At 37.1% G+C, this 27,449-nt stretch overlaps 1 protein-coding gene across 5 annotated transcripts; it reads right to left on the bottom strand.

The window, feature by feature from the left end:
• Window positions 1-1,270: 1,270 nt before the first annotated feature.
• On the bottom strand, window positions 1,271-27,241 carry LOC124153424 (zinc finger protein OZF-like). 5 transcript variants are annotated; one of them, XM_046526572.1, is made up of 8 exons: window positions 26,998-27,238; window positions 26,093-26,263; window positions 25,572-25,866; window positions 18,850-19,006; window positions 18,097-18,381; window positions 16,425-16,643; window positions 12,388-12,577; window positions 1,271-3,951 (listed from the first exon to the last, which is right to left on the bottom strand). In XM_046526572.1, exons 1-8 carry the CDS (start codon window positions 27,130-27,132, stop codon window positions 3,805-3,807), a joined length of 1,599 nt encoding a protein of 532 aa, XP_046382528.1. In that variant the 5' UTR covers window positions 27,133-27,238; the 3' UTR covers window positions 1,271-3,804. The 5 variants fall into 5 exon arrangements, with proteins under 5 accessions (XP_046382528.1, XP_046382527.1, XP_046382530.1 ...); XM_046526571.1 differs by having other exon boundaries at window positions 18,850-19,009; window positions 26,998-27,237; XM_046526574.1 differs by lacking the exon at window positions 26,998-27,238 and adding an exon at window positions 26,566-26,946 and having other exon boundaries at window positions 18,850-19,009.
• Between the last annotated feature and the right edge of the window lie 208 nt (window positions 27,242-27,449).

Here is a 27,449-nt window from a genome sequence, read left to right as displayed (position 1 = left end):
GGACGGTTTACCAACTTGTGAACTTACCACGTATAATGAGAAAATCATGGGTTTTCATGAGCACTAACCTCTCAAAAACTAAAGACTGACAATGTGATTTGTTAATCATCATCACTAATGCACACAAATTGAAAACTGAATTCCTTTAACCTCAAAAGGGCATATAAGTTGTGATCATGGAATACTCGGAATCGAACTTCCTCACCTTTGAATTTTCGTTTGAGAATAGTCGCGTGAATCACATTCATTAATAGCTTTTTTAATCGCCAAACGCCTTCCGTTGCATAGTTTTGGTTGGTTTAGGTTTCGAAGCCTCATAAACACCGAGCAAACCTTTCACTGTAAATTGTGCCGTGGTTCGCCAGGTACATCCACATACTTCAAAAATTCAGATGGATAGTTGGTGACTTCGTCTTCGTTTGTAACGCAGTCAATAGATTTGAATGAATGTAAACTATTTCCCCTGATTTACCTAGTTTGAGTCATCCACATCTTCGTTATAGATCGTCAAAATTACTCTCTCAATCAACCATTTGTGATTTTTGTGGCGATCAATCATCTTTGGAAGCAGCAATTGCTTGGATATTTGCTTACATAGTGAAGTGTCTACTCGAGATGGCCTTATATTTAGCTCAAATTAATTTTTTAAAATATGATTTCAATATTTTTAATAAATGTATATTAAATATTTTTTAAATGTTATATTGTTACGAAGCTCAGTCTTTTATTCGGTAAAAATAAAACAAACAATTTAACTTGTAGTTTTTACCAACTTAACTGCTGTTGCAGTGTTACCAACACCTAAAGTAATACCCTTAAGGTCAAGATAAATTTTTTCGCAAACTTTCACTATCTTTTAATGTTTATTCTGTTATCTGGGACAGAGACGAATCCTAAAAACTAATTATCATTAAAATTGGTACAGCCATTCTCGAGTTATAAATGTTCTAACTAACAAGATTTTCAACTTTCTTTTATGTACGTATATAGATTTAAGTAGTTAAGGTTCAAGTTAGGAAGGGAGACAAAAGGATTTATTCATTTGTACATCCGATGTACATATGAAAATAAATCCATAACATTTCCAGCCAATAAAGTAACAATTAATTTAGTTTTTTCTTTCTCTTAACCTCAATTTTTAGCATATTCATTCATGGCCCTGATGTACGTATAATAAAAATATACTAAAATGTTGGCCATGAATTTTGAATTTAATTCTTTAGACCATCAATCCAACACACTAATCAGCAATACCAATAAAAACAATTTCTTTTATTTTTAAATCAAAAAGTCCTTTTAATATCACCCAAGAAGATGATGGTGTTACAGTCACATTAACACAACACTCAACAGATAAAAAGGAAAGCCTGGGGTATTAAGCAATGACTTTGATTTATTCTGTGAATCCTGCTGAACCAAAATCTTTCACACAGCACTCTCCTTCAAAAAAAGTCCTATGTTTATGCGACTCCTAAAGAATAAGGAAAGTAGAGGGGAAAAATGGATGGGAATATATGAGCAGTAGTTTCCAACACTTTGATTTCAATTCTGCACATAAGAAAGAGCAATTATCCAACACACTACACGTTAAACATTTAGACAACTTCACAGTCAACAGCTTCAACTATCAACCAGTTATACTTACTATACTGTGTGCATTTAGTGCAATATAATAAAAAAAGATATATTTCATAGCTTTCCATTTGTGTTTGAAAAATGTTGGTATACCCATGAAAATAGCATTCACAAGTAAAGAATTATACAAGCGAAAACATTTACTCACACATAATAATTCAGAACAAAGTCAACATTATTTAAAATTTGAAAACACGAAAATTATTGTGTCGATGGATTAGCAACTTTTATCAGTAGGCTCCACATTATTCCATATGATTCAGCTTGAAACATGAAATGTGTAAATTAACAAACCAATTATAAAATGTAAATGATGTTGTAAAATATAAAAAATTGAATACCATTCCAACAAACAATAGTTAACTTTATAAACATTTAACAGCCAGCTTCAGAAAAAGAGAGCTGAGTAAATCACAATAAGGAACAAAATCTATAAACACAGCAGCATAGAAAATTCTAAAATTGCACATATTCCCCTCTCTATAAATTTCTACATTGTAGGATCATCACAATCCAGGAGATTAACAGCATTCATCTTTTAAATCATTTGAATAAAAATGTCCCATTTTATGTACAATGGCAAACCTTGATGACAGAAGTACAAAAACAATAATTCATCAATGTACACTATATCCATTCTCAGATCACATAGATTCTGACATAAAAGCAAATTAATTCTTCAAAACATAAAATAAATAATTTAAATACTGCACATTTTCAGACATGATATCTTTAAAAAGAGAACATGGAATACTAAGCAAAAGAGGTTGCTATTAATACCCAGTGAGTCAGTCTCAATCCTTCTCAACAACAATGCTACATACAGCCACTTCCTTGATCAAAACATCATCATATCATTTGGACAATAACCAATTTCTCATAAAAATTCAACCAACGTTCAAGGAAAGTAACTTAATAACACTCAATAATGCTTAGAATATCATTAAAAATCAAGTTTGTTGAAAGACAAATACGCAATTACTGATGAGCATAGCGAAATAGGCCCAATATTTATGTATCACCCAAGGCAGTTTATTACTAGGGAAGGCAGTTAGATTATTAAAACAACATTCTATCATGGATTGCAATGAATAACTGTATTAAAATGCTTTCAAAGAAATCCTGAAACAATTTAACTAACCTCCCAGTATTCTTTTATACAAAGTAAATCACAATGCTACAATAACTACCTACTTAGTTACATATTAAAAAAGATTTCATTCTGCAAAATTTAATGACTAGTCTCACCCCAATAAGGGAATGCTACAGAACCTTCAAGTGATAATTTATCTTACATTTCAGTACTTATTCAAGTGAAGCCTCATTTAGAATATTTAGAGTACAATTCAAATAAATAAAAGTATATTGATTGAAGCTGTACTAAAACCCTGACTAGTCAACATTCTCCCATCCTGCCTTTTGAATAGAGAAATGTGGCCCACTAATTTCATCATAGAGGCTTTATAAAGTATCAGTCAGCAGTTTATGATTATATGCAGAAATTGAGTGCGATTACAAGGAAATTAGTTTGACTTTCTAATGATACAATAGCATACCAGAAATGTCAAAAGCTCCATGATAACTTAAGTACTTATTAGATTGGCATTTAAAGGAACACTTTGAAGGATATGCACTCTATTCGACACTTACAAAGTTCATCATATTTTATCAGACAGCATCACCGATTAAAATCATCATCTTCTACGACAGGAACAATAAAATAACAAAATTAACACCACATGTAACACTGTCAGAAACATAGTCTTCTACACTTTCACGAAAAAGTTAGAAAAATGTGACCAAACTAGCAGGCAGTGAGTGCTTTTTCTGGCGGAGAGAGAGATTTCTTTTTATCCCACCTATTAACAGACAATAGAATGATGTATAACTAGAGAAAGTTAATGCCGGTCCGAGGATATGCTTTCACCATTTTCAAAAAACATCACAGTGAATCATTCTTTCGAGAGGCCTGATTGTTTTGCCAACAACAAGAGATTCTTTCTCCCTTCAATCTGGATACGAACAAAGGAGGGACATTTGATAGACTTCAAGACAGCGGTGGGTGCTCAGGAAAGCTGATTACTCTCGTCAAACGGGCGTAACTTCCATCTCCAACTCATCAGCACCCAACCTCTCCCCACCCCCCTCTGCATTCCGAAACACTTGCGTTCACCTCACTTGCGCAGCCCTGTCCCTCTCCACCTCCTTGGCGTGCATTCGCTTGCGGTGGGAGAAACAGTTTCCTGATGAGGCAAATGCTTTTGGGCAGTAAGGGCACTTGTAAGGCCGCTCACCAGTATGCTGGTTGAGATGAAACTGTGCAGGAAAAATATGAACAAAAGTTGAGGGACGAAAAACATTTAAAATTGATCAAAGCGAGAATTGCCATGCCTACTTCTAACAAGAACTATGAGGGTTCAAGGCGAACCCTCTAAGGGTACAACGCACCGGGGCCCCGGACCAAGCCCGAGGCTTATACGCCAGGACACCCGGGGAGGGGGCGGAAAGGAAGGAAAAAGGATGGAGACGCCGTCGCGATCGGAGCCCGCCGGCGCCTCCAGGGAAGGGAAAGGGCTGGAAGGAAATGGGAGTAGGGATAAAGCACCCCAGTGCTATGTAAGCAAAAGGGGCCCTACCTAGCGAAACCAAGCAAAGCTATTTCTTTACCACCATCCCGGGGAGATTTTTCTATGAGGAAGAAAAATCCCAATATAGGGACAGTGGGAAGCCTACTTCTAACAGCGTTTGAAATTATGAAATGCCTAGGGTGGTATAGGGCTGGAAAAGATGACACTCGAAAACGCATTCATACTCAGCTGGCCATTCAATATCTTGCATTCAAAACTGCAAAGATCCCATATAGGTTTAATCTAACCATGTTCTGCTGAAACTCACAGACATGTGAGTGTAAGTAGAGTTAATTATTGTAGAAGAAAGTGTACCTCATGTGTTTCTGGGATGTGTAAAAATAAATCTATGGAATTCTTTCAAAGGAAATCATGAATATGTATACATTTAACTGCATAGCAAAATTTCATTGAATGCACCCAGACATGTTGACTCGGGTCCAGAGTGCACACACTAGATTTTGTGTGCAGTCAAGTGATGTACGGGCAAGGATGAAAGCCACTTTTCTGACCTTAATCTTACTTTTTCTTTTCCCTTCTAACATTTTTTGGTTGGTTGTTACGGAGGGTTGTTAACAGCAACTGCTATCACTATATGATAACTAACACATGACACCCTTCATTTCCCAATTGAACAATTGAGGACTGGAACAGCCTGCCAATAAAAATATTTCATCTCCTTTATAAAGGTTTTAAAAATATTTTAAATGGATGATAAGAATTACCACATGGTCATTCCCCCTCAATATTAATTATAATTACTGTTTTAATTTCAGCTATTTTTTTAAACTTCATCTAAAATGGCACAGGAGGTTGTTGCTCAGATGGCAATCTTAACTTGATTTGTGTATACATTTTCATGAGTGCTAAGTACCTTTCAAAGTAAGTATATTGCCCACTAAAATCGCTCCTCTTATTCATAATTATTAAATAACGAAAAGTCTTTGAAGGTTTATTATTATCCATTACTATTCTTCAACAGTATCATGAAATTGAACACAGCAAAACACGTACATACTATTCGGAAAGATACAAGGTATGAATTTTTGAATGTCTTCCAAAGTTTCAGCCATTGATAGTCTGATGCATAGCTCTAACTAGCAGTCATGACATATTTGGAGCATCCACGGACGAGAGTGTTTGATGCTGGGACTGCTAAAATCAACTTCTTAATGCCTCAGCATATGATGTGCAGCATAATTACATATGATTTCATGATAAATTGAAAGTATATGATCAGTTGTGAATTAAATATCCAAAAGTATGATTTATATGAGCTATCATAAAACAATTTTCACCTCCTGGCAAAAACGGCCTGTGGAGTGATTTTTTGAGATACAGTAGAATCCTGATTTAAGGTTTTTCAGGGGGGACAAACTTTAAAACACTAAATGCAGAAAAACACTAAATGAGGACCTGCCATTTTTTCAGGTTTTAGGGTCTGTAATGATTGAAATGACTTTTTAAGAATAAAAAGTATTATTTTACGTAACTAAAAGGTGCTGCATGCAGCAAAAAATTTATTGATTAAGTGTTTTCAGCCCTATGAAGGTTGGATAATACTTTTCAGGAATCAGCTAAAAAAAATGGGTAGTAAAAATAAGTAATGAGAGGATGACAATTGTTTTAAAGAAATATTTTAAGAAAATTTTAATATGCATCAACTGAAAAGCATTCCCACACGGAATATTATTATGGAAATTAGTGATTCCATTTTTACGTAATTTCAGTGGTCTCGATGAAATTTTAAATTTTTTTTCTGTAAAAGTGACATGTAGCTGACTATAGCATTTCTAATATAATAAGTAAGTAGGTACTCGAAAAATCGTCATTGCATCTACAAAGATGAGTGAAATAAAGGGACAGCAGAAGATCGCTAATCCCGAAATCTAAACTACTGAATATCTAGTAAAAGGGAGGTTTTCTGGAATTATAACAACTTAACGTTTTCTGTTGCCTCGGCGAAACGAGGGATTTATGAGCCTTTAAAAAGCCTCCCGTGCGCACATTTTGGATTTCGAGGTCATCCAAAAAAGGAGAATCTTATTTCTAGTATGCGTACAAGTCGATGGTGATTCAACTTGATGATGGCACCACATTCGTTGTCATATATCCGCGGCCTCATGCAGGTCAAATGGAACCGGGAGAAGTTGTTTACGCGGCGCGCTGATCACCTTGACTCCGACTCACCTTGTTTCTCGGCAGCTTTTAATGAAATTCAGTTGGACCTTGAATAACGATTATCTAAACTTAAAGTTAAGTGAAAAGGTTTAATCTTCAACAAAACTGGATTTCATCTGAAAAATTGTCAGTGCCTCTGGAGTTTGGCAATTTCGTCAGGGTTATGATGTCGAAGTCAACCACCAAGGGATACCTGCCGGATTTTCGTATTTTTCCGCGCTCATCTATTCTACCGTGAGTATGCGGTGATTTTTTTCCAGTATGAGCGATTTATTTTGAGTCATGGACCGTGATAGTTCGTCAAAACTCCGATTGTCATTCTCTTTTGACATTAATTAGCACCAGATAGATATTTTAGAATCGACATCGATATCAACCAGCCGCATGTCGGTAAATTGGCTCCGGGATATCTAAATTACGATGTAAAATAATGTTGTTCCGCAGGGAAAGAATGCTCTCCCTCACGGTCATGACAGGGGAAACGCTTCCTCTGCTCTTTCGCTGTTCCTCCGTGGAAACTGACCTTGGAATGGATTATAGAAAGAATCTTCTAGTGAGCTGCGCAAGTGATATTGGGCCTCCTCTTTTGAAAAGAGAAAGTAGCTGACTGGAAAAATATTGGGCTAATAATGGACTGCCCATAGGGAGTAGAGTTGAAAGGGGCATAAGCTATCAATTGAAAACATTAGGTACGAGAAAACATTATTGTAGCGGCCCTCGGAGGATAACTCGTGTCATCAGTCGTCACGTATCATCGAAGTCAAGTTCAAGAAGTGAAGGATAAGGTAGTTCGAGGTTATTAAGGGATTACTTTGCTCCATTAGATCGGATCTGATACAAAAAGTGCCTGGTCTTTGGATCAGAAGGGGAGCGAAACATTACGAGAAGACAAATCACCCACCTTGCGAGTTGAAGGTCGCAGCGCTGCGCTCGCGGAAGAAAGCAGTTGAAGAAGCGTTCCCCGGTAGATTCTATCGACTCTTGGTAAACTTTCATGAGACTGTTCTTGTTGATGAGCATAAATTCGAAGATTTGGATGAACCGTCATGAAAAAACGTTAAATCGAGCAAAAAAATCTTGAGCGGGACAAATTTTTACGACCATAAATGCGGAAAAACGCAAAATGCGGAAACACTAAATACGGATAATTTTTACATTGTCCTAATAGGGAATGAATCGGGACCCAAAAGAATAAACGCTAAATGCGGAAAAACGTTAAATGCGAAGATGTTAAATCCGGATCCGACTGTAATTTAATTACCTTTGATAACAACAACAGTTCCCTATAGCGAGTGATTTCTCAGTTCCCAAGAGCTGTTGTTATGAGGGACTTCCACTTTTTATCCCAAATCGAAAAAAAACAAAGATGGTGGTAAGAATGTTAACTATTGAAATTAGGACATATATAAACTTGATACATTAAAGCAAGGAAAAACACCTAAATTAATTTTCACCAGGAAACTACAATTGTATAATAAAAAGAGATCACTGCACACAACTGTGACTATTTAAATTGTTTACATGAAACCATAAAATTTATAATCCTTTCCGAGGAATACAACAAATCAGAAAGAACACTTCGCAAACAAATAAATGCATACAACAGCAAGAACAAACAATATGGAAATACTGTCTAAGCCTCATGGCAAACATGCAGTTTCTCAGCAAACTATGTAATGCCCTTCAAAAATGAAAATTCTATGTTGTCACCCAAATACTCTATTACAGGGGTGGAATTTTGTACACGGCTACCAACGATCATCGCTTGCAACAACAGAAACATGATTCGCAGAATGCCTCTACCGATACTTGTAGGTGCAACCGACAACTTGGTGACATCATGCTTTTGTCGGTAGGAAAGTAACACCTGCATGCGTGGCTAGGCGCCTCCACCAACCATATTTCCTGTTTCTTTGCATTAAACAAATGAGGCTCCAAAAACACTTTAGGATACTCGGCAGCCCGCGAAGGAGTTTATCACAGCTTTGTGAGATATTTTCAATGTTTAATTACACTGCAGACTCAATTTCTTACTCCCGTTGGTGGCCGTTGGTGTGGCATGAGTTCAGAGATTTTGCTGTTTTTCTATCAGTTAAGTAAATAGCATTTATATTCAAGGATTCAACAGTCATCGATGGAAGAATACCGGCAAATTTTGGAGCATAATGTATCGGAATTTTCATGTACTTTTTGTTTTACATACTCGTTCACCTACTCCTATAATAGTTCTACTCTTGTGATTAGTTGTAACAAAATTATTTTTATTAGTATTGTAACAACGTACGTTCATCTTCAGCCACGGCTTGTTTACATCATTTGCCTCATTGTTTGCTGTAAGTCGACGACTTCCTCAAGGGTAATTATTTAATTAGGAGACCTTTTTGTTGTTTGATATCACTATTTTGGGCCACTTAAAATACATCCGTTGAGAAACACACCGAGGCTATGGGGATTTCATGGAAGAAATTAACATGAGTGTTGTGATTGTGAAATTGTGTAATCAGTAATGAGTAATTCAAAAGCAAAGCAAATTGTTACATTTGTAAAATGAAGGAATATAAATAATGTTGTACAACACTATTCGAACGCATAATGTAATATGTATGTAATATTGGCAAAGTTAATTACAGCTCCCACTACATAAACTTAACGCTTCAAGTGTAAGCTCAATCATTTCTGCTACAAAGAACATACAACTGGAGCGCTTCCAAGTCTCAAGCGTCCTAAATTATGATTAGCTTTTTAGATTAGATAAAATCATTAGATTATATTAGATAAAATCGTTAGCTTGGGCTGAAAACTTGTGCAGACAAAAGTCCGACATCTTGCTTAAAAAGTGTCTGTATGTCCTAGCAAGCGTTTGGAAACTGTCGGAAGCTACCAACGGGTTTACTGACAACTGTCGGTGAGATTACGGCAATCGTCGGTAGAATGTGTCAGCAGAATCGCTCGTACTGAGTTGTCGGTAGGACCCATTACAGACACTGACAATCGTCGGTAACGCACACAGACTTCCGCCCCAGGTCTTGTTCTCTTGACAAAGTTAGATTATAACTATGCATTCCATGCACTTTCCCTTTCACATGTCATTCCTCCCACTGAGGACTAGCTCATAAAATACTGAACATACAGGGAAGGATACAGAAATGTAACAACAGTCATATAAAGAGTAAAAGGTGAGAACCTAAACAAAAAACAATCATGAGGGCAATAAGCTGAAAATATCAATAAATAAAATAATACTTGTTCTTCATCCAGAGAAAGCTCAATTTTGGCCAACATATAAAAAAATACATGAAATATGTACTTGGGGAAATTAATAATAATAAAATATTTTTATTGCCCCTTAAACATTTTAAAATATCATAGACAGAAAACCGGGTTGGAGCTTTAGGTGACCACAAAGGCTTTTGCCTATTGGTGGGATCACCTACAGAAAACAATTGTAATACTTAGTACAATTGAATAACAAAAAAGTCTTTTAGATGAACTTTCGTGGCATAAATAAAATGAAGTAGTTAAATATAAGCATTGATTCAGTACATAAAAATAAAGGAATTGAAATTAAATTAAACAAAGTAAAAAAGGAATATGGTTAGTGAGTATGACATACCTCATAATATTTTTGTTTGTAAATAACCAAAGTTCCACATGCATTTAGAACGTTTACATGATTCTACTCTCTTTGATTGTATCCAGCAATCAGTTGTAAATTTTTGGCACCCCAAGTATAGAAAGCTTTGTTTAAACAAATTAACATTTGGTTAGGGCAATAAAACATATGATGTGTTTGTCCATAGGTAGTACTGTATTTATCTGAATATAGTCCCCCCTTTTTTCCAAAACTGTCCATGGTAAAAGTAAAGGGGGGACTATATTCAAATGCATTTTTTAAATTTTTTCCCAAAACTGAAGCCTCAAAATTGGGGGGGGGGGACTAAATTAGGAGAAATACGGTATGAATGGGGCTTATCCAAGACATTTGGGCAACTATCTCTACAAACATGGCATAGTCTTAGAACCTAGTAGATGTGTAAGTGCCTCAGGGGTAGTATTTGCAGTTTGACAAAAATAGGAAAAGAGAGTGACTAGCTATTTGCTTCAGCTGTAGAACGTGTAGTATCATTAATATATATTAAAAATAGTGTAAAGTTAGCTAGCTTCCTATCCAATTCATAGAAATGTCATGAATTCCAACCAGATGTAATTCATCTAATAAAACCTTGTGGTTACTAGTATCACAGGTTTTTTTTATCTCCATAAATACAGTGGCATTTTTTTGTTACAGTTAATGGACTGGAAAATCAGGGTCATAAAGTTTTCCAGGGCGTTTTCTGTACCTTTACTGATCCAAAAACCATATTGACTGTCACTAAAATATTTCTTTTCATACAGAAAATTTATTAGCCTTCTTTTTACAAGTTTTTCAAGTACATATGTTAAGTACATATGTAAACAGTGAGATCTAAAAAATCGAAAGTAATTGTGAATGTCATGTAGATTGCCTTTTTTGTGAACGGAAACAACAATTGCTTTCTTTAAGGATGCAGGGAATACCTCATTTGCCACCTTTGATTGAGAAAAAAAACCAAGAGAACATGACCCAGAGTATCACTCAAAAAATTATAACAGCAAATGGCAAAAGAATGACCAAGATTGTCAAGCCTTCGTTTACATATTTTCTGCAGTCACCGCTACTCTCACAAGAGAAAATATGTGAACGAAGGCTTGACCATCTCTTCTGACATGCTCTACCAGGTCCTTCATATCAAAATGGCCCTGAGTCTGTTTTTATGAATGGAACAATTGGCATCCTTCCCTTATAACACAAATAAGTCCATCCCTCGCTAATCAGCTGATGCATCCTATTCCCTTGATGTGCCAGCCTATCCTTCCACTATCCTCTCTATGTGCTCTGGTGACTGACTGCAAGAAGTTAGATGCATAGAAGAGTTTTAATCAATGTAGGTAGATATAAACCGATTTCCTTGGCATTTGGTATCAAACTAAACAGAATATTACAATCAAACTTCATGTTATGATTGAGAAGTAGATTTTGGCAGAATAAATGCTTGCACCAAATTATCCAAAATTCCCCTCATTGCTTTGTAAGTGGAGTCCTCCTCGCCCTCGCAAGGAGGAGATTACAAGAATCTTTCACCTGCTCTTCATTCCCCGGCAATAGGCTCTGACCTCCTTGGAAAATTTTCCCACACAGAGTGGAAGACTTACTATCTAGCTACCCCAACTGATGTGTTAAGCTAATATGGAAAAATACCGCAAACCAGAGTGCTTGCAGACATCATGCCAAACTTGAAAAATATTCAACAATATGGAAAAAAAAGCTAAGCTTCAGATACCATGAATAAGTGGCTAAAAAGGGGTTAAGAGCACAAATAATGCACAACATGCAAGGCTCCAAATTTAATAAATGTATTCAAATAAACAAAAAAAATAAAATTAATGTAGCTCAAAATTTCCTTCTAGTGGTCTTGCACTCATTAACAGCCATGGTATTTCCCAAGATACTTATTGGGGGAATACAGAATGCATACTCAAGGTAAAACATCCATCAAAATTCAGCATGGAACTCATTACTTTTTAAATTAGCTGAATGAGCTCAAATGTTTCTTAACACTTCCTGGTCTAGCACCCTTTACATTTGAATAGGTCTTTAGGCCAGCCATTTAAAGCATTTTTGTGGGGAAGGTATAAGTATACAATTAAACTTACACAACTCGTGAATAAATACATTTTTAAATACATATTTTTACTAAATATAAACAAATATTTATTAATGCATGTTTTTTTAATTTATTTTTTGCAAGAGCAAGAACTTCGTTCAAAATGTCCAAAATAATTCTGTAGAGAAAGTCACTGATCACAATGCAAAAACATGTAAACATAAATGACCGAATCATTAACCAAAGAATTAACCAATTACCTTAAGGTCTTGATTCCGTTTGAATGTCTTCTCACAGTAAGGGCAAGCGTGAGGGCGGAGATCACTGTGTGTAATTGAATGCGCACGAAGTGTAGATCGCGTGGGATAAACTCTCCCACAAACAGGGCAAGGAAATTGCTTTCCTTTGTGGTACTCTTTGTGCCTGTATAAATTAGTCTCAGTCTTGAAGCTAGATAAAAAAATAATAATTACATTCATTAGCTGAGAGCCAGGAATAAAATCAAAGGTACACTTTAAAAATCACCATTATTGAGCAGAATTCTATTTTTTTATTACTTGATTGAAGCATTATGTAAACTAAATACACTAATGTTTCTTAATCACACAAAATAAAAATGCTTAGTGAACAAATTTCATTTAACACACACACACACATACTAATGCCATCACTGATCTTTTATTTGAAAAATACAAAATGCGAATGAATTTCTCACAATAAGAGCCAGTCACAGAAGAGATAGAAATAAATGAAAAAATTACGCCACTACCGGGCATGTTAATTTCATCAAAAATTTACACACATGCTCAAGGAGTTACATATTTAAGCTGATGTCGATGGACTTGAAATGAGCTAGAATGACTGGGGAACACTGAATCAAGCACAAAGACATTCATGTCTTTTTCTCCCAACTATCTTTTTCAAATGTCTCAAGAAACATGCAAATGCATTGTTTAAATTTTTCCCGAAACTGAAGCCTCAAATTTAGGGGGTGGGGAAAATTTATTTTGCTACATTCAGAGAAATACGGTATATCTATTTTACTATTGTCCACCAAAAGTAACTTAACTTAATTTTATATTGTAATTAAGAAAGTCACTAATTTTATTTAAAAATTAATAGGAAGGGTACATTAATTTATTCTCATTTTATCACATCATGATCATAATCCTTCCATTGATTTTATGAACTTGTTATTCCTGTGCATGCAAAATTAAAATTATTTTATGTATTTGAAATTAAATTTACGAAAATATTGTTTTTGTGGAGCAATTGTATCCTATCTGAGGGAACTATGGTTATGTTATTACCTAAAAGTCAATCATTTGCTCAAGCCTGAGTCACACGATCATTTTTTTTCGTCGCAAAAGGGATCACTATCGCGATCACAACACAAAATGATCGTCGGCGGCAATTGTTTTTCGCGATCGCGATGAGGATTCATTGCTATTTTTCATGACTTGTCCTGTTGCTTTTTCCATCGCTAAAACCGTCACTAAAACCCCATATCAGCCAATCGGAACGCATTCCCCTATGGAGCGATTGCAGCGCAACGTTTGACAATTGTGGGAATGACATAATTAAACAAACACGCTATTTAATTTCGTGATGTGGGTCCTATGACAACGAGCTGTCATTGGAAATGATGCGAAAAGTGACGGCGGGAGTGACCGTGTGATTCAGAAAAATGATCACTAGAGCGATTATTTTTTGCGACGGGAAAAGTGATCTCGATAGTGATCACTTTCGCGACGAAAAAAAATGATCGTGTGGTTCAGGCTTTAGATAGCAAATTCATGCATTATAAATGGTCATCCCCTATACACCCATGTCTCGTATAGCGCAAGGGATGCGTTCCTTGGGGTCTTTGCGCTATACGAATTTGCGTTATACGAGAGCGTTTTAACATAGGGAAGATAGGGATGCGTTCCTGGTAGCATAGGTCTTGGGTATTGAATTTCCTCTAAAACATCTATATTCCCATAAAAAGCCTTAGAAAACATTATTTCTATAAATATTTATAGTTTAAAACATCTTTAAAGATAGTATTCACGCATTCAAAGACTTTTATTCACGTTAAAAAAAATTCTTACGTGCTTTCGAAATTCCATCCTGTCGTGCGGGTGGGCTAACATCTGCTATCTCAGGGGATCGTAATGCGTTGCCGGCAGTTGATGATTTTTCAAACCAGTCTAAAAACAACTATTGTGTCACCCAGGCCCTTTTGTCGCTCATCGAAATGACAGGAAAATGCTACTTTAAATGCCATTTCATAGCTAGCGGAGTTTATGGATGATAAATCATTTTAATTTGAAGTCCTCCGAGTCATTAGCAGCTACGTGAAACAGTCTTTAAATGCCTTGAAACCTGACCCAGGTTTTCCTTCCCTGAAAATGAATGAACGAGAATGCATTCTTTTCCAAAAGAATATCGTCTCATCAACACTAAAAACTAGTTGAGGGGGAAAGGAGCCACTTTCAATAACAGCTTGGAGTTCATTAGAAAATGTTGAGGTGGCTGCGCTATCAACACTTGCAGATTCACCTGATATCGCCGCACTGAAAATACCTGCTTGCCGTTTAAATTCTGGAACCAACCGGAGCTTTCACTTAATGTCTCGGAGCGATTACCACTCTCGTCTTTTTGTACTGATTCACCATGAACTTTCCGTATGTGTAGACCGCTTGGTTGAAGTTGGTGCGGCTGAGGTCACTGATGTTTTAACTTCGTCTTTATTCAGAATAAGGCATCGTGAGTTTAAACTTCCGCGCAATATCGCTTTGACGCTCTCCATTTTCAAAGCAATTGACCTATATCAATTTCTCTTCTAGGTTTATAGTTTTTATTGATAAATTCTTGATTTTTCTACGCGCATTCCTATTTTTTGCCATATTCTCTTGGTTTTTACTCTGTATGGCTCTATCTAAATCACCTTCCACTGCTGAACTGTATTCCTGAGACGCAGAAGGCCTAAGACTGCGGGGAGGGAACGAAGCCATTGTGTTTGAGACTCTATAGTGGACCCTTTTATGTGTTGATGCTATTCATGCTCAACTCGGCCACCGCTCCATTTCTCCCTCGTGAATACCGATGACCTTGAAGGCTTTAGCGTAGACTCTCTACCTGGAAGTCAATCGCCCGGTAACCTACGACGGCAAAAATACGTCTCAAACCGTATTGCTGAAAAAAAAAACTCATTTCCACTAGCCCCACGCTTCATTAACGATCTAAATTATTTATTATCATTCTGTTAAGGAGACGAGATAAATCTTCGGTAGGCCGGCTATCTAGACCCAATGACGAGTAATACTTTTGGCAATTGCGCAGCAATGAATTTCGATTAATATATAAACAAAAAAGAAGATTTGAGGCAAGAAATAATATTACTATGCGTAAATTGATAGAAATTTCGTGTGTACTTAGCGCAAGTTCACGTTTTATCACGAGAGCGTTTAAGATTTTTGATTAGGCTACACTGCGTTGCAATGTTTCCCCGAGGAACGAATTTGCGCTATATCGAAATTGCGCTAATCGAAATTGCGCTATACGAGACATGGGTGTACAACAAAAATCTCTGTGCAACAAAATTTTTCTGCTGTTTTACGAATTTTGTTATGAAGAGGTTTGACAGTACATAGCAGATGACAAAGAGCTCTGAAGGAAGCGAGAGGAGGCTCTCCAGAGCATCTCAACTCCTCACATGAAGGGGCTTAACCAGAAGTGATCTATCACCCAAACTATGATCAATGTTTTGGGCAAAAATTCATGTGCAGTAGGTATAGTTATATAATTTCACTGACTTCTCGACTGACTTTTTAAAATTTATACTGACATTTCCCTGAATTTTATCTGGCCTCCAAAATTTACTGACATTTCCATGCTTTACAGGCACTGACGAACCGATGGCAGAAGAGTTTTGGAAGAGAAAGTCCATGTGTCATTTTGCAGCAAATTAGGCCTTGTTCTCAGCTTCATTTGGGATCCAAAGAACACTAGGAATATCATCATAATTGAAAAATATGTCCATCCTATGTACCATGACTTCCCATCGTCTCATTTGAAAATAGAACAACCACTTCTTCGTCCTGACAGCGGCATTAAAAAATCCCTTTACCTCAAATTTCCAGCATATTATTACCATCATTTTCAACCTGCCTTCTATTACGTTCCCCTTTCTTTAGCAATTGAGAGCAAAAGCCTAAAGCTGAGTCAGGCGCAGAAGTTGAAGCACATGATTCAGCAATACATAATTTATGGTATTCCTATGGAAAGAAATTCTACATTGGTATATACTTACAGCCTGCCACATATGTCACAATCATGTCTGCCCTTTGGCCTGTGGCTTTCAAGATGAACTTTCAAATTCCCCTTAGTCGAGAGGCGTTTTCCACACACAGGACAAGTACAGCCTCCTTGAGACGGTGAGTCGGGTGATGTCATCACTGCATCAATCCCATTCTTATCCGCCTCACCATCAGTGAGCTCCACTTTGGCTGGTTGCAAGGGTCCATTTAATCTGAAAAAATGACAATCCATCATAATTTTTATTATCTAGCAAGGTATAATGAACCAGGTACGGTCTTGCATTTATTTTGCCATAAAATAAATCATTTTGCGCGACTGTCAGAAATTGTGAATTCCTCTCCATTCATTTCCTTATTTGATTTCCCATGTGCCCTCCCTGCCAGCCACCTCGGTACAAACCCACTATCCATTAGAGGAAAAATGGTTACAAGAGCATGGCTCAGGAAGCTTAAATATTCATTTATCATTCGGACTTTATTAACCAAACACTACCTTCCTCCCCAGTTTTAATCAAAATCTCCTCCGGTAGAATTGGCCACGACATGGACTCTAAGGGTGCTAGAGAGCCCGAAACAAACAGGGAAGCTCAAAGTTCAAAGAGGCAGGAATTTTGAGATGAACTAGATACTACCGCATTCCAACATTTAAATTTCGGCCTCCCTTTAAGTTTTGCAAAGAAATTAATCACAGTTAAGATAAAATTTTGGTAAACTGCACACCTCTAATATTTTGCATGTACAAGAAAAAATTTTCTTACATATTTCTTTTTTCTTTCATATGTCTTAATTATTTTAGGAAAAATAAAAAGAAGTAGTTTTGCCTATTTTGGGAATACACCAAAAGAAAGTTGAAAATGTGATTTGAAATGAAATGAAATATCAAAAGAAATTACTATTCCAGTTCAATGATATTGCATTGATGCAATTTCCAATCATACCATAGAGACAATGATAGAAAAGTTATGCAGTAAAACAAGCGATAGTGGACAGTGAGGGAGTTCACTATTACTGTGTATAAATGGAAATAAGCTTTTAACATCAAGGATATTTGGAAAGAAAATGAGTGCATTTACTGGAGAACATCATGCCCAAAAATTTAATTATTTATTAGATCTTATTAGAATTATTTAGAATGCTAACATTTTACAAGTTATGTGTGATGGAAATCTACTGTTAACTTAGTTAAAAAAATTTATTTTATGTATTTATTTACTCCCACAACACCAAAAACAGCCCATAATGAGCTTTACATCAGTGTTTTTCAACAAGTTAACAATTATACATGCACAAAAACCGTACTTCGGATAGGGGCGACCTACCCAAGCGGGACTTGAACCCGTGATGTCCTGTTTGGCAGGCAAGGACTTTACCCCGCCATCACTGAGGCTGGCAAAATACTTACAAGGAAATTATTAATGTTAGAGAATTACCCATGCATTAAGAATCACATCACAATATATCACTGCCATATCTCTTAATCAGGTGATTTTCTTGGCCATGATGGGGGAATTGAAAGGTGAATCATTAAAAGGACCAAAAACATTCAGGCATTGTAAAGAATGAGTGTAAGCTAACTAAACGGTAGAAAGCAGAGCAGAATACAAAACCAGATGAGATTCCATTGTCCAGTCATCTAACATCACAAACATCTGAGGCAGTACCAACCTGAGAGTAGGGTTTCCCTCGGCAATGATTCTGTGAGGGCCTCGGGGGAAGTGTGTCCACAAATGATTTTGCAGACCTATTTCAGATACATATGCTCTAGGGCAGACAGAGCATCGGTGGGGCTTGTGCTCATCATTGGAGGAAGTCATAGTCACTGGGGAAGCTTGGACAGTGCGAATGGCAATTATAGCATTTGAAGGGAATTGTCCTCCTAACTCATGGTCCAATGCTTTGTGTTTTTTGAGGAGGAATCGTAGAGGAAAACCTTTGTTGCATATTTCACATCTGGCAAAAAAAATGAAGGTTCCAACATTGAGCACAAAACCAAAGGAATTAACATGAGCATATTATTCATGTAATGTTCAAAAATCAAATCATCAAAATGCTTCCACAAAAAAGGCTGCTGATGAAGACTAGATATGAATTGTACAAAACATCATTAAATCCTTAAAGGACTTTGGAGATAATCATGAACAACTGAATATTTATTCATAAACTCTTACAAAACCACATTAACTTGTAGTAAGTAAATGTGGTTTCTCAAAACAGAGTTGATTTCATCAGAAAACTATCCACCCTCATAAAATTGAAAAGCAGTCTTGATTTATATTCAGTTTACCGCAAATGCAAGTTGAAAAAATCACATGCTCAGCATCATTATAAATAAGGGAGTACAATGACTATAAATACCAAACAATAATCAACTTGAGTACAGTTTCACAAGGAACAAGCATAATGATAATAAACAAATACCTGAATGCAAAGCCACCCATGTGATGGAGACGATGTGCAATGAGTTTTGAGCGGCTACTCAGTACTTTGCCACAGATGCGACACTCAATCATAGCCCTCTTGCCATGGTGTTCCAAACAATGAGCATCCAAATCTCCATACGTCTCAAAAAGCACTCCTTCTAAAATGAAAAGTACGCATTGCATGAGACCACCACAACATCAGGGGCAGATACAGGAATAAATCTTGAAGGAGTGGGCTGTATCAGCCAGCATGCCACATTACCCACACAACAAATTCACATAAAAGAACACATCCACTTACAAATGTGACTGTGTCATACTTGTGTTTGCTACTCTCATCCTGTTGCAATAACCTTCTCAGACTCTCTCCTTCAAATCCACACAACGTCCACTCACCCACCCCGTGATTAAACCCAAAGATTAGTTTGGAGACATGAGGGTAGAGCTCACCACAAGCTAAGCCAGAGGCATGTGAATTCCACACATTCAGGGTACGAGGGGAGGATCCTTTCTCTGAGCCACCTCCTCAGACTTTTGCTGGGGAGTGTCCAAAGGCTTTAACCTGAGATTTGAACTCGGGAATCCTTGATCAGTAGCCAAGTGCTCCACCAACTGAGCTACCACAATGAAACCACAACAACAACATTCACTACGAAACCCAAAGTCAAAAAATCAGAAAAACTACTTCAAACAATACTGACAACATGGCTATCAAAATTTCTATTGGTACAAAAAAACAAAATGAAACCTAAGCAAATACCCTAATTACACCGATTTTTCTGGCTGAACCACCGATATCAACTTGCAAACATTGTCAGCCACTTGCAGACATGAAGCACTAAGGTAAATGACTGAATAACCAACATTTTCTGACTTTTATTTTGGCAGGGAAAATCATCTGGCACGACTTAACTCATGGGAGTGGCATGTTTAACCTTCAAACACTAAGACCGCCCAAAATATCCCTTAAACCCTTCAGTGGGTGCATTAAATTTTGCTGAGTGCGGTTGGGCCCAACTGCGGGCCACACTGGCACAAATTGAACTTTTTTAAATTTCCTTAAGTTTTCAACTTAAAAAAAAATATTTTTCACAAACAATAAATTTGGACTTTGTTTATTGTTTGGCAAACTTATAGTCTCTAGGGAACACATTTATGATTGATAGTGGAACAAAATGCATCCCTCTCCCCAGCGAAGGAGGCAATGAAGGAGGCAAGGAAGGAGGCAAGGCAGGAGGCCACTTGCTGAGGTAACCATGAAAGCTCAATAGACGTGCCGAATTTTGTTTACACGTCGAAGCAGACAAATGGCATACAAAAAATTTTCTGCACAACTATAAGTGATGCTGACAGAAAAATGTTACACAGTTAGGCACGTGGACCACGTACATGGCCCAGTCATGACTACTTCCATTCGAGCCATATTTATTGCTAATCTTGTGTCGATTACCAACAAACAGCTATGCGAGGCTTTCGAGGATTAAAAATGTGCAGCTACTGAAAGTCACACGCATATTATGCCGTCATAAGAAAAATGCCACAAGAATGAAACACTGTGGGCCACCCATGCACTTGCTGAAGGGTTAAATAATCCATGATTGATCTAAGTATGAATTGCAGTCAGCATTGCTGTGTCACGCTGCTGGTCTCAGAGCCCCTATTTGTTCCAGAACAGCATTTGTGCACTTATTGAGGCAAATGAATGGGTCTCGTAAGCTAGTACTGAACATGGACACATCTTGGCCCCAAGATGGAAAGGTGTGAGACAAAACTTGGAAAGTCAAAATTTGATAGGGCAGCAAAGTCTTCTTGGGTCACTAATCCAAAGAGGATTTCACGGGTAAATAAAATTTTCCTCCGAAGTTCCACTGTGACACTAGATTTCAAATATTAAAAGTCGAAATAATGGTCAGAAATAATGTGCCAGACAAGAGCACACGAGTGGATTTTCTTTTCTTTTTTCGTGGTTCCACAACATAAGCTGCAAACATTAGTAAGGATTAGAGCAAGACAACATATTCTCTACCCCTTTTATGGTGTTGATGACAATGAGCAACAGAAAGGGCTCTTTAGCAATACATATGCTGTGAGTGCTAAGCCACATCGTCCAGTCATCAGTGAAATACCGAAGTGTTCGTATTAAAATCCAAGGAAAACATATACTGTTTGGTGGACAAAATAACCATAGCAGATAAGAGGTCAATGCAAATAATTTGTAGAGTTGGAAATGATGAGTTGATTGCAGATAGTGACTCTGATTATGAAGTACAGGCAACTGATGACTCAGAAGATGAGGAGGTGACTACATCTACATCTACATCTACAAATTACCCTGCGAGCCACCTCTAGGGTGTTTGGCAGGGGGTGATCAATCACCAGCATGCAGCATGCATTTGGACTCCCACATGCACACCACACCGTCCAAGAAACGTCCCGTATAATAACGAACTATACTACTATATGCTGTTAGAAATAGAATATAGAATAGAAATTCAGAAACATGCAGTAAGTTTTACATAGGTTAGTAGGCTACACTACAAGTCATGCAATCTATTTACGCGTTCTATTGCTGCCGTTATAATCTCTTATTGATTGTGGAAAAAATGACATTCGGAATCTGTCTGTTCTGCAATCTACCTCTCTTATTTTTTTTATATGATCTGATCTTCCGTAGTACGTTGGCGTCCGCAAGATATGGTTAACTTCGTCAGAAAAGACACTGCTCTTGAATTTATCTAAAAGGTTTAGTCTATTTTTCAATCTACGGTCCGACAGAGATTCCCATCCGAGTTTATCTAAGAGGTCAGTTACACTAACAAGACTGTCGTAACGACCTTTCACATACCTGGCAGCTCTTCTTTGCACGCGTTCTAACTCTGTTATTAAGCCTTTTTCATGAGGGTCCCAAACACTGGCAGCGTATTCCAAATGTGGTCTAACGAGGGAAAAGTAGCTAATTTCTCTCACTTTGTCGTCGCACTTTCCTAATATTCTTTTAACAAAACCCATTTTACGATTAGCTTGACCGGTTATTTCTCGAATATGTTTATTCCACGATAGATCATTATTGAGTCTAACCCCTAGATATTTCACAGATTCAACTGCCTTTAACTGCGTGCCCCGAATGACATAGTTACGCTGTAGGGAGTTATTCTTCTTCCAGAAATTCATTACGACGCATTTTTCCAAATTTAATTCTAACTGCCAAGCATCGCACCAAGCTTGGATAGCAGCAAGGTCATTCGTTAGTTCATCTATATCTTTGCTGGAACGAATTTCTCTGTAAACTACAGCGTCGTCTGCAAATAATCGTAACTTACTCTGCACTACTTCGCCAATGTCGTTTATATAAAGAAGGAATAGGAGTGGGCCAATGACACTACCCTGAGGAACGCCAGAAGTCACTCTAACCTCATTGGAGACTGCACCGTCTAATACTACTCTTTGGACGCGGTCGCTCAAAAATTCTCTAATCCAGGAAATAACATCTTCGTCTAGACCATAAGATTTCAGTTTTATTATTAACTTTCCGTGGGGTACTTTATCAAATGCCTTTTTGAAATCAAGAAAAATCGCGTCCACTGGAATGTTGTCTTCCCCGGAGACTAAAATATCGTGGGCGAAAAGCGCTAACTGAGTTTCGCACGATCTGCTTTTCCTGAATCCATGTTGATTTCCCATTAATAAGTTTTGCGCGTCTAGGTGTTTCATTACCGAGCTGACTACGATGTGTTCAAGGACTTTGCAAGAGATGGACGTTAAAGATATCGGCCTGTAATTAGATGGCTGTTCCTTGTCTCCACTTTAAAATATAGGCGTTACATTAGCGATTTTCCAGTCATTAGGTACTTCGTGTTGCTTGATGGATTTACTGAATATTAACTGCAAGTAGGGGGCAAGTTCTGAGGCTAGTTCTTTATATACACGAGAAGGGATTTCGTCTGGACCAGGTGATTTATTTGGACTAAGCGATTTCAATATATTTTCTATTCCGAGCGTACTAATGTCAATAGCTGGCATCTTATGTAGACAGGGATTGTCATCGGTCTCGGGTGAGTTTTCGGAAGGCTCCGTGAACACGCTCTTAAAGTAGGAATTTAATAAATTAGCTTTATCGTAACTGCTTGTTAACACATCTCCATTGTCGTTTCTCAGCGAACATACGGTAGATCGTTTACCTTGAACTTCCCTAACATATGACCAAAATGCTTTTGGGTTATCCTGTAACTGCTCTACTGAAGTACTACTGAAGTACATACCTAGGAGAGGCTGACTTGGGGAAAGCACAAGCGCTTCTTAACTGTTTACAGCAGTTATGAAAAGGGAAAAATTTAAAAGACATGCTAACTGTAAGCAATGATTCAACCCCACCTTCATCTCCACTCAATGAACTAAACAACACATGAAAAGTTGATAGCTACTTTTGCCTTTTTTTATTTTAAACTTTGAAAAGAATGGCTGAATTTGGAATACTCTTTTTTATAGCAACTTATCTTTTCCATCCATATAATGGATGCTTTTAAAGAATATATTTTGCATCTGAGTGATTAGTAACAATAGGGTTGTTTCCCATTATTTTTTTATTGCCTAAATCGAAAGATTATTACTCCTGGAGTACGTATTTCACGCTTTTAGATTTTTAAATGACGATATCTATTTTTTGTGATTAAATGAAAATTGAAAAATTTCAAGCTCGTGAAAACGCGACGGCTAAGTATGAATGCTGGGAAAACCCCGTGTGATGTCGTTCTGGTTCCCGCTGCTGCCAAGTGAGGTGACCTTGGGGCGCGGCTTTGAGCACTGATACGACGCAGGATGCTATCAGATAGCGGAGTACCCTGCTAGCAGGTAGCACTTGGCTTAAATAAGGATTATTAATACCTTATCAAGCGAAGGAAACTTTCCAACCATAGGCAGTTTAATAGGTGATTATTAAGTGACGTTTCCCTGGGCTCTGTGCCTCATACATGCATTGGCAATCTCAGACGATGTAAAACTCCTATCTACTCGTATGGAAACTAGGTCCCTGTAACGTCATGTGGAGCGGCATCGCATGGGCACCAATGTGGCCTTTTTCAAATGCGGTTAAAATTGACCATTGCCATTCGTCTAAACTGGGATTTCCAAAACCAAATAATTTGTATATTACGAATACACTAATGGTGGGTAACGAATCGCAATTGATACCTTTCATTTTCTTTGATGAGGTAAACTACCCTATTTATACTTGGAAAATTTTTTCTCTCACCCCATACTATTTGTTGATCTGAAAACAAAAAATAAATTTTCTCCAACCAAACTGCATGGTAGATTATTATAACAAATTATCTAACAGAGATAAGTATATGTATGCGGAAAAAAATTGACTAAAAATCTCTGTAATTGAAATATGAAGACATACACACACAAGCAGGAGGATACTTGAAAGCAGTTGATTTGAATTCTTCATTGCTCTAATTAATAATTGAGGCAAAGTGGAAAAAATCACCATTATTCTATTCATCAATGAGTGATGCAGAGATACTGTCCGACAATCCACACAACTGCTTAGCAAGGGCTAGCTAAGACAAGTACTCATATGCAACCCTTCTTTAATTGCAGAGCTTTTTAAAAAAATCCCTGGTCCAGAGGATTTTGTCCTTCCTATCCACACTACTCGCTCATCAGGTTAGATATTATGAGTTCGGATAATAATTCATATAAGGACTGAGAATCTCTATTCTGCTTATTAAATTTGACTCAGATGCTCACAGTAACAAGATTGTAGCTCAGATGATAGTTTTGATGGCCATTTCTATCAACAGAACCTACAAATTGCCTGGCTGCAAATTGGTAGGAAAAGTACATTTGGTTTTGCTTTATCAATAGAAGCATCTATACATGACACCAAAATTGTTCATTACCCTCCAATTACGCATCTCTTCACAAACCTAACCCTGACTTGGCTTCATTGACCACAAAGGCAAAAAATTGGAAATGGTGTTCGAGGGAAAAATGATTGCTGGATAAAACAAACACCAATTCCTTTGTATCATAAATATGCTTCAAACCAATATTTCATGAAAAACTCATATATGTAATTATGCAATTCCCAATTTATTATTACCTCCTCCAAGAATATCACATGGATATATATCAAACACATTTAAAACTTATTAAAACTCCACCTAACCTGGATTTAGACTAAATAACCTTCTGCCATAAAAGGTTCCATAACCTATTTCTTAAAATGATGTTTAATTTTTGCGTCCTTTTAAGATAAGACCATGTAAAACTAAACTATAGAAATAAACTTTCAATATGCAACAACACAAGCAATTTCATGGTCCAAAATTAACATACATGTAGACGTAAATTAACGTACATAATACTATCATTCTCATTCAATATAGAAATCAAGAACGACAAGAAAACTAGGATATTGGGTTAAGCTCCATCATTTAGAGTTATGGTAAGCCTAAGTCAAATGTAGGCTAAGGTCTTGGTGAAATATTACTAGTATTAGTAAAGAAAAACAGGAAAGCAACAGCACAATACATTATAAAAAAGTAACAAAAAGGTAAACATCAAAGAACAGCACAGTAAAATAATACCATTCCCCATTAACAAGGATCGAATAAATAGGAACATAAGTATCAACCAAACCACCACCCTGGGGATAATTACAGTTATTTAAAGTGCCAGTAAGGCAAAACAGGCAATTGAAGTGTAGATACTAACCTTCACCAATTCCATCCCCAACGCCTAATCCTTCACATTCTTTGCAAGCAAGCCTGTAAAACGACGATATCTGTTTATTTATGACCCTGTTACGCTTTCTCTTTTCTATCAAGAGCTTCTCTGCAGTTTCATCATCTGGTGCTTCGGCATTTGGAGATGCAACACCACTGCCTCCCTCAGCATCTTCAGCGCCACTTCCAGCTTCCATTGCACACAAAAATGGCATTGGATCAACTCTGACTTCCACCTCTTCCATTGCATCTCCATCTTGGTATGGTGCGGGCAAATCACCCTCCTGCAAATTAATAGTCAAGTACAAAAAAAGAAAGTAATATCAAAGTAAGGAGAGGAAAGTTAAAGTCACCACACCATAGAACTTTGGAAAACCAACGAACTTATGTTTGTAACAGACCGAACACTATAAATAGATATACAAAAGTATGTGCCTGACTATGAAATAACAATAATAAGCATGTGATTGAGAAAATTCTGAAACGTGAACAAAATCATTAATTTCTTACCAGCTGTTCCACCTTTACAGTAGGTTCAGCGGCAGCGGATGAAGCGCTCGACACAAGCACTGTCAACTTATCTTGCATTTCCACAGCCATCGAGGCGAACCTGTGTATACTTTCCAACTTCTTCGAACAGTTGGTGCAAACCATTTTCGGGAGCCTGTCATCCGCCGAAACCTAATAAGTTACATAGTAGAGATTTAAAGCGAGGCACCTGCTTAATACTTAACACAACAAACAACTAAAAGATAATCACAAATTAAAATTAGAAAATATTCTGCATTTAGAACTAAATACTGGGATAAAAACGTAAATTTAACCTCGAATGATAAATTTGACGACTGGGACAAAAGAGAATTTTAAAAATATTAATTAGTCATTCACGCTTTCGAGGGAAATAAAGTATTTATTTACATTAATTATAGAGTTATTTTGATTACACATTAAACGCTCACATTAGATTATTAATCGATAATTACATTTCATCCTGAGAGAAAAAATATACATCATATCGGCATCTTGAAAACCTACGCATACTAACATGATCTCATTTTCTGCAAGCATTGCAATAAAATCAATACTTGACTTGCAAAAAAATAAAAGTCCTCACGATATCTCTAGGAAAATGCAAGTGATATCGCATTAACTTTCTGGCACTCCTTATTGTCCAAGTACAAAATTCTGCCTTAACTACACATTTTATCTCAATAATCGTTGAAGCAGCAGGATGAGTAAATACATCCCGCGAGCCGGAACAATCACAACTGAAAGTGAAATTGCATAAGCCGGTAGAAACATAACAGAGCGAAAGTAAACCTTTATTGCCAATGACAACCGGCGTACTTATGGCCTGACATGACAAGGTGCAAGTTACTCCATTATGCAATGAACCGACTTGACAATTGACTTACCGCAATGTATAAATACTTCTTCATTTTTGCTTCAAGAAACAGTCTTTTGCCTTCCTCTCCAAAAATAAAAATTCCCTCATCTTGTTCGGCTGTACAAATACGACATAACTTATCCAATAGGGATTTCGACCCCATTTTTTCTATCGTTTTTAGCGTTGCACCATCACATAAATACAATTTTCTTGATTATTAACGATCCTTTTACTTATGACCTCTAACGACGACGCTGTAAAAACAGCGGCGAACAAGTGACGCCGTTACGGCGTTCATACGCTACAATTTGGATTCCGTACCGCTGGAGCAGGACAGATTAAGCATGGAAGTGATAGATTTAAAGACGATTGAGTCTGTTTGCATAGATTACACATGGCAGATTGAGAAGAATAGTAACTGAATCTTCAATGAAAATGAGATCACACTCGAATACTAGCCGTCAACCCTTAATGAGCGTC

The sequence above is a fragment of the Ischnura elegans genome, chromosome 2 (genome assembly GCF_921293095.1).
Source record: "Ischnura elegans chromosome 2, ioIscEleg1.1, whole genome shotgun sequence".
NCBI classification, from domain to species: Eukaryota; Metazoa; Arthropoda; class Insecta; order Odonata; family Coenagrionidae; genus Ischnura; species Ischnura elegans.
The sequence above is the reverse complement of the archived record's forward strand: the minus strand, read 5'-3'. Positions and strand labels throughout refer to the sequence as shown.

What these genes read in the sequence shown, in the direction of transcription:
- LOC124153424 (XM_046526571.1), bottom strand. Translation starts at nt 27,132, where the DNA reads ATGGGGTCGAAATCCCTATTGGATAAGTTATGTCGTATTTGTACAGCC. An exon ending in CTGTAAAGGTGGAACAGCTG is followed by an intron (nt 25,867 to 26,092) that starts GTAAGAAATTAA and finishes ATTAATTTGCAG; the next exon opens with GAGGGTGATTTGCCCGCACC. An exon ending in TGTGACATATGTGGCAGGCT is followed by an intron (nt 12,578 to 16,424) that starts GTAAGTATATAC and finishes TTTTTTATCTAG; the next exon opens with CTTCAAGACTGAGACTAATT.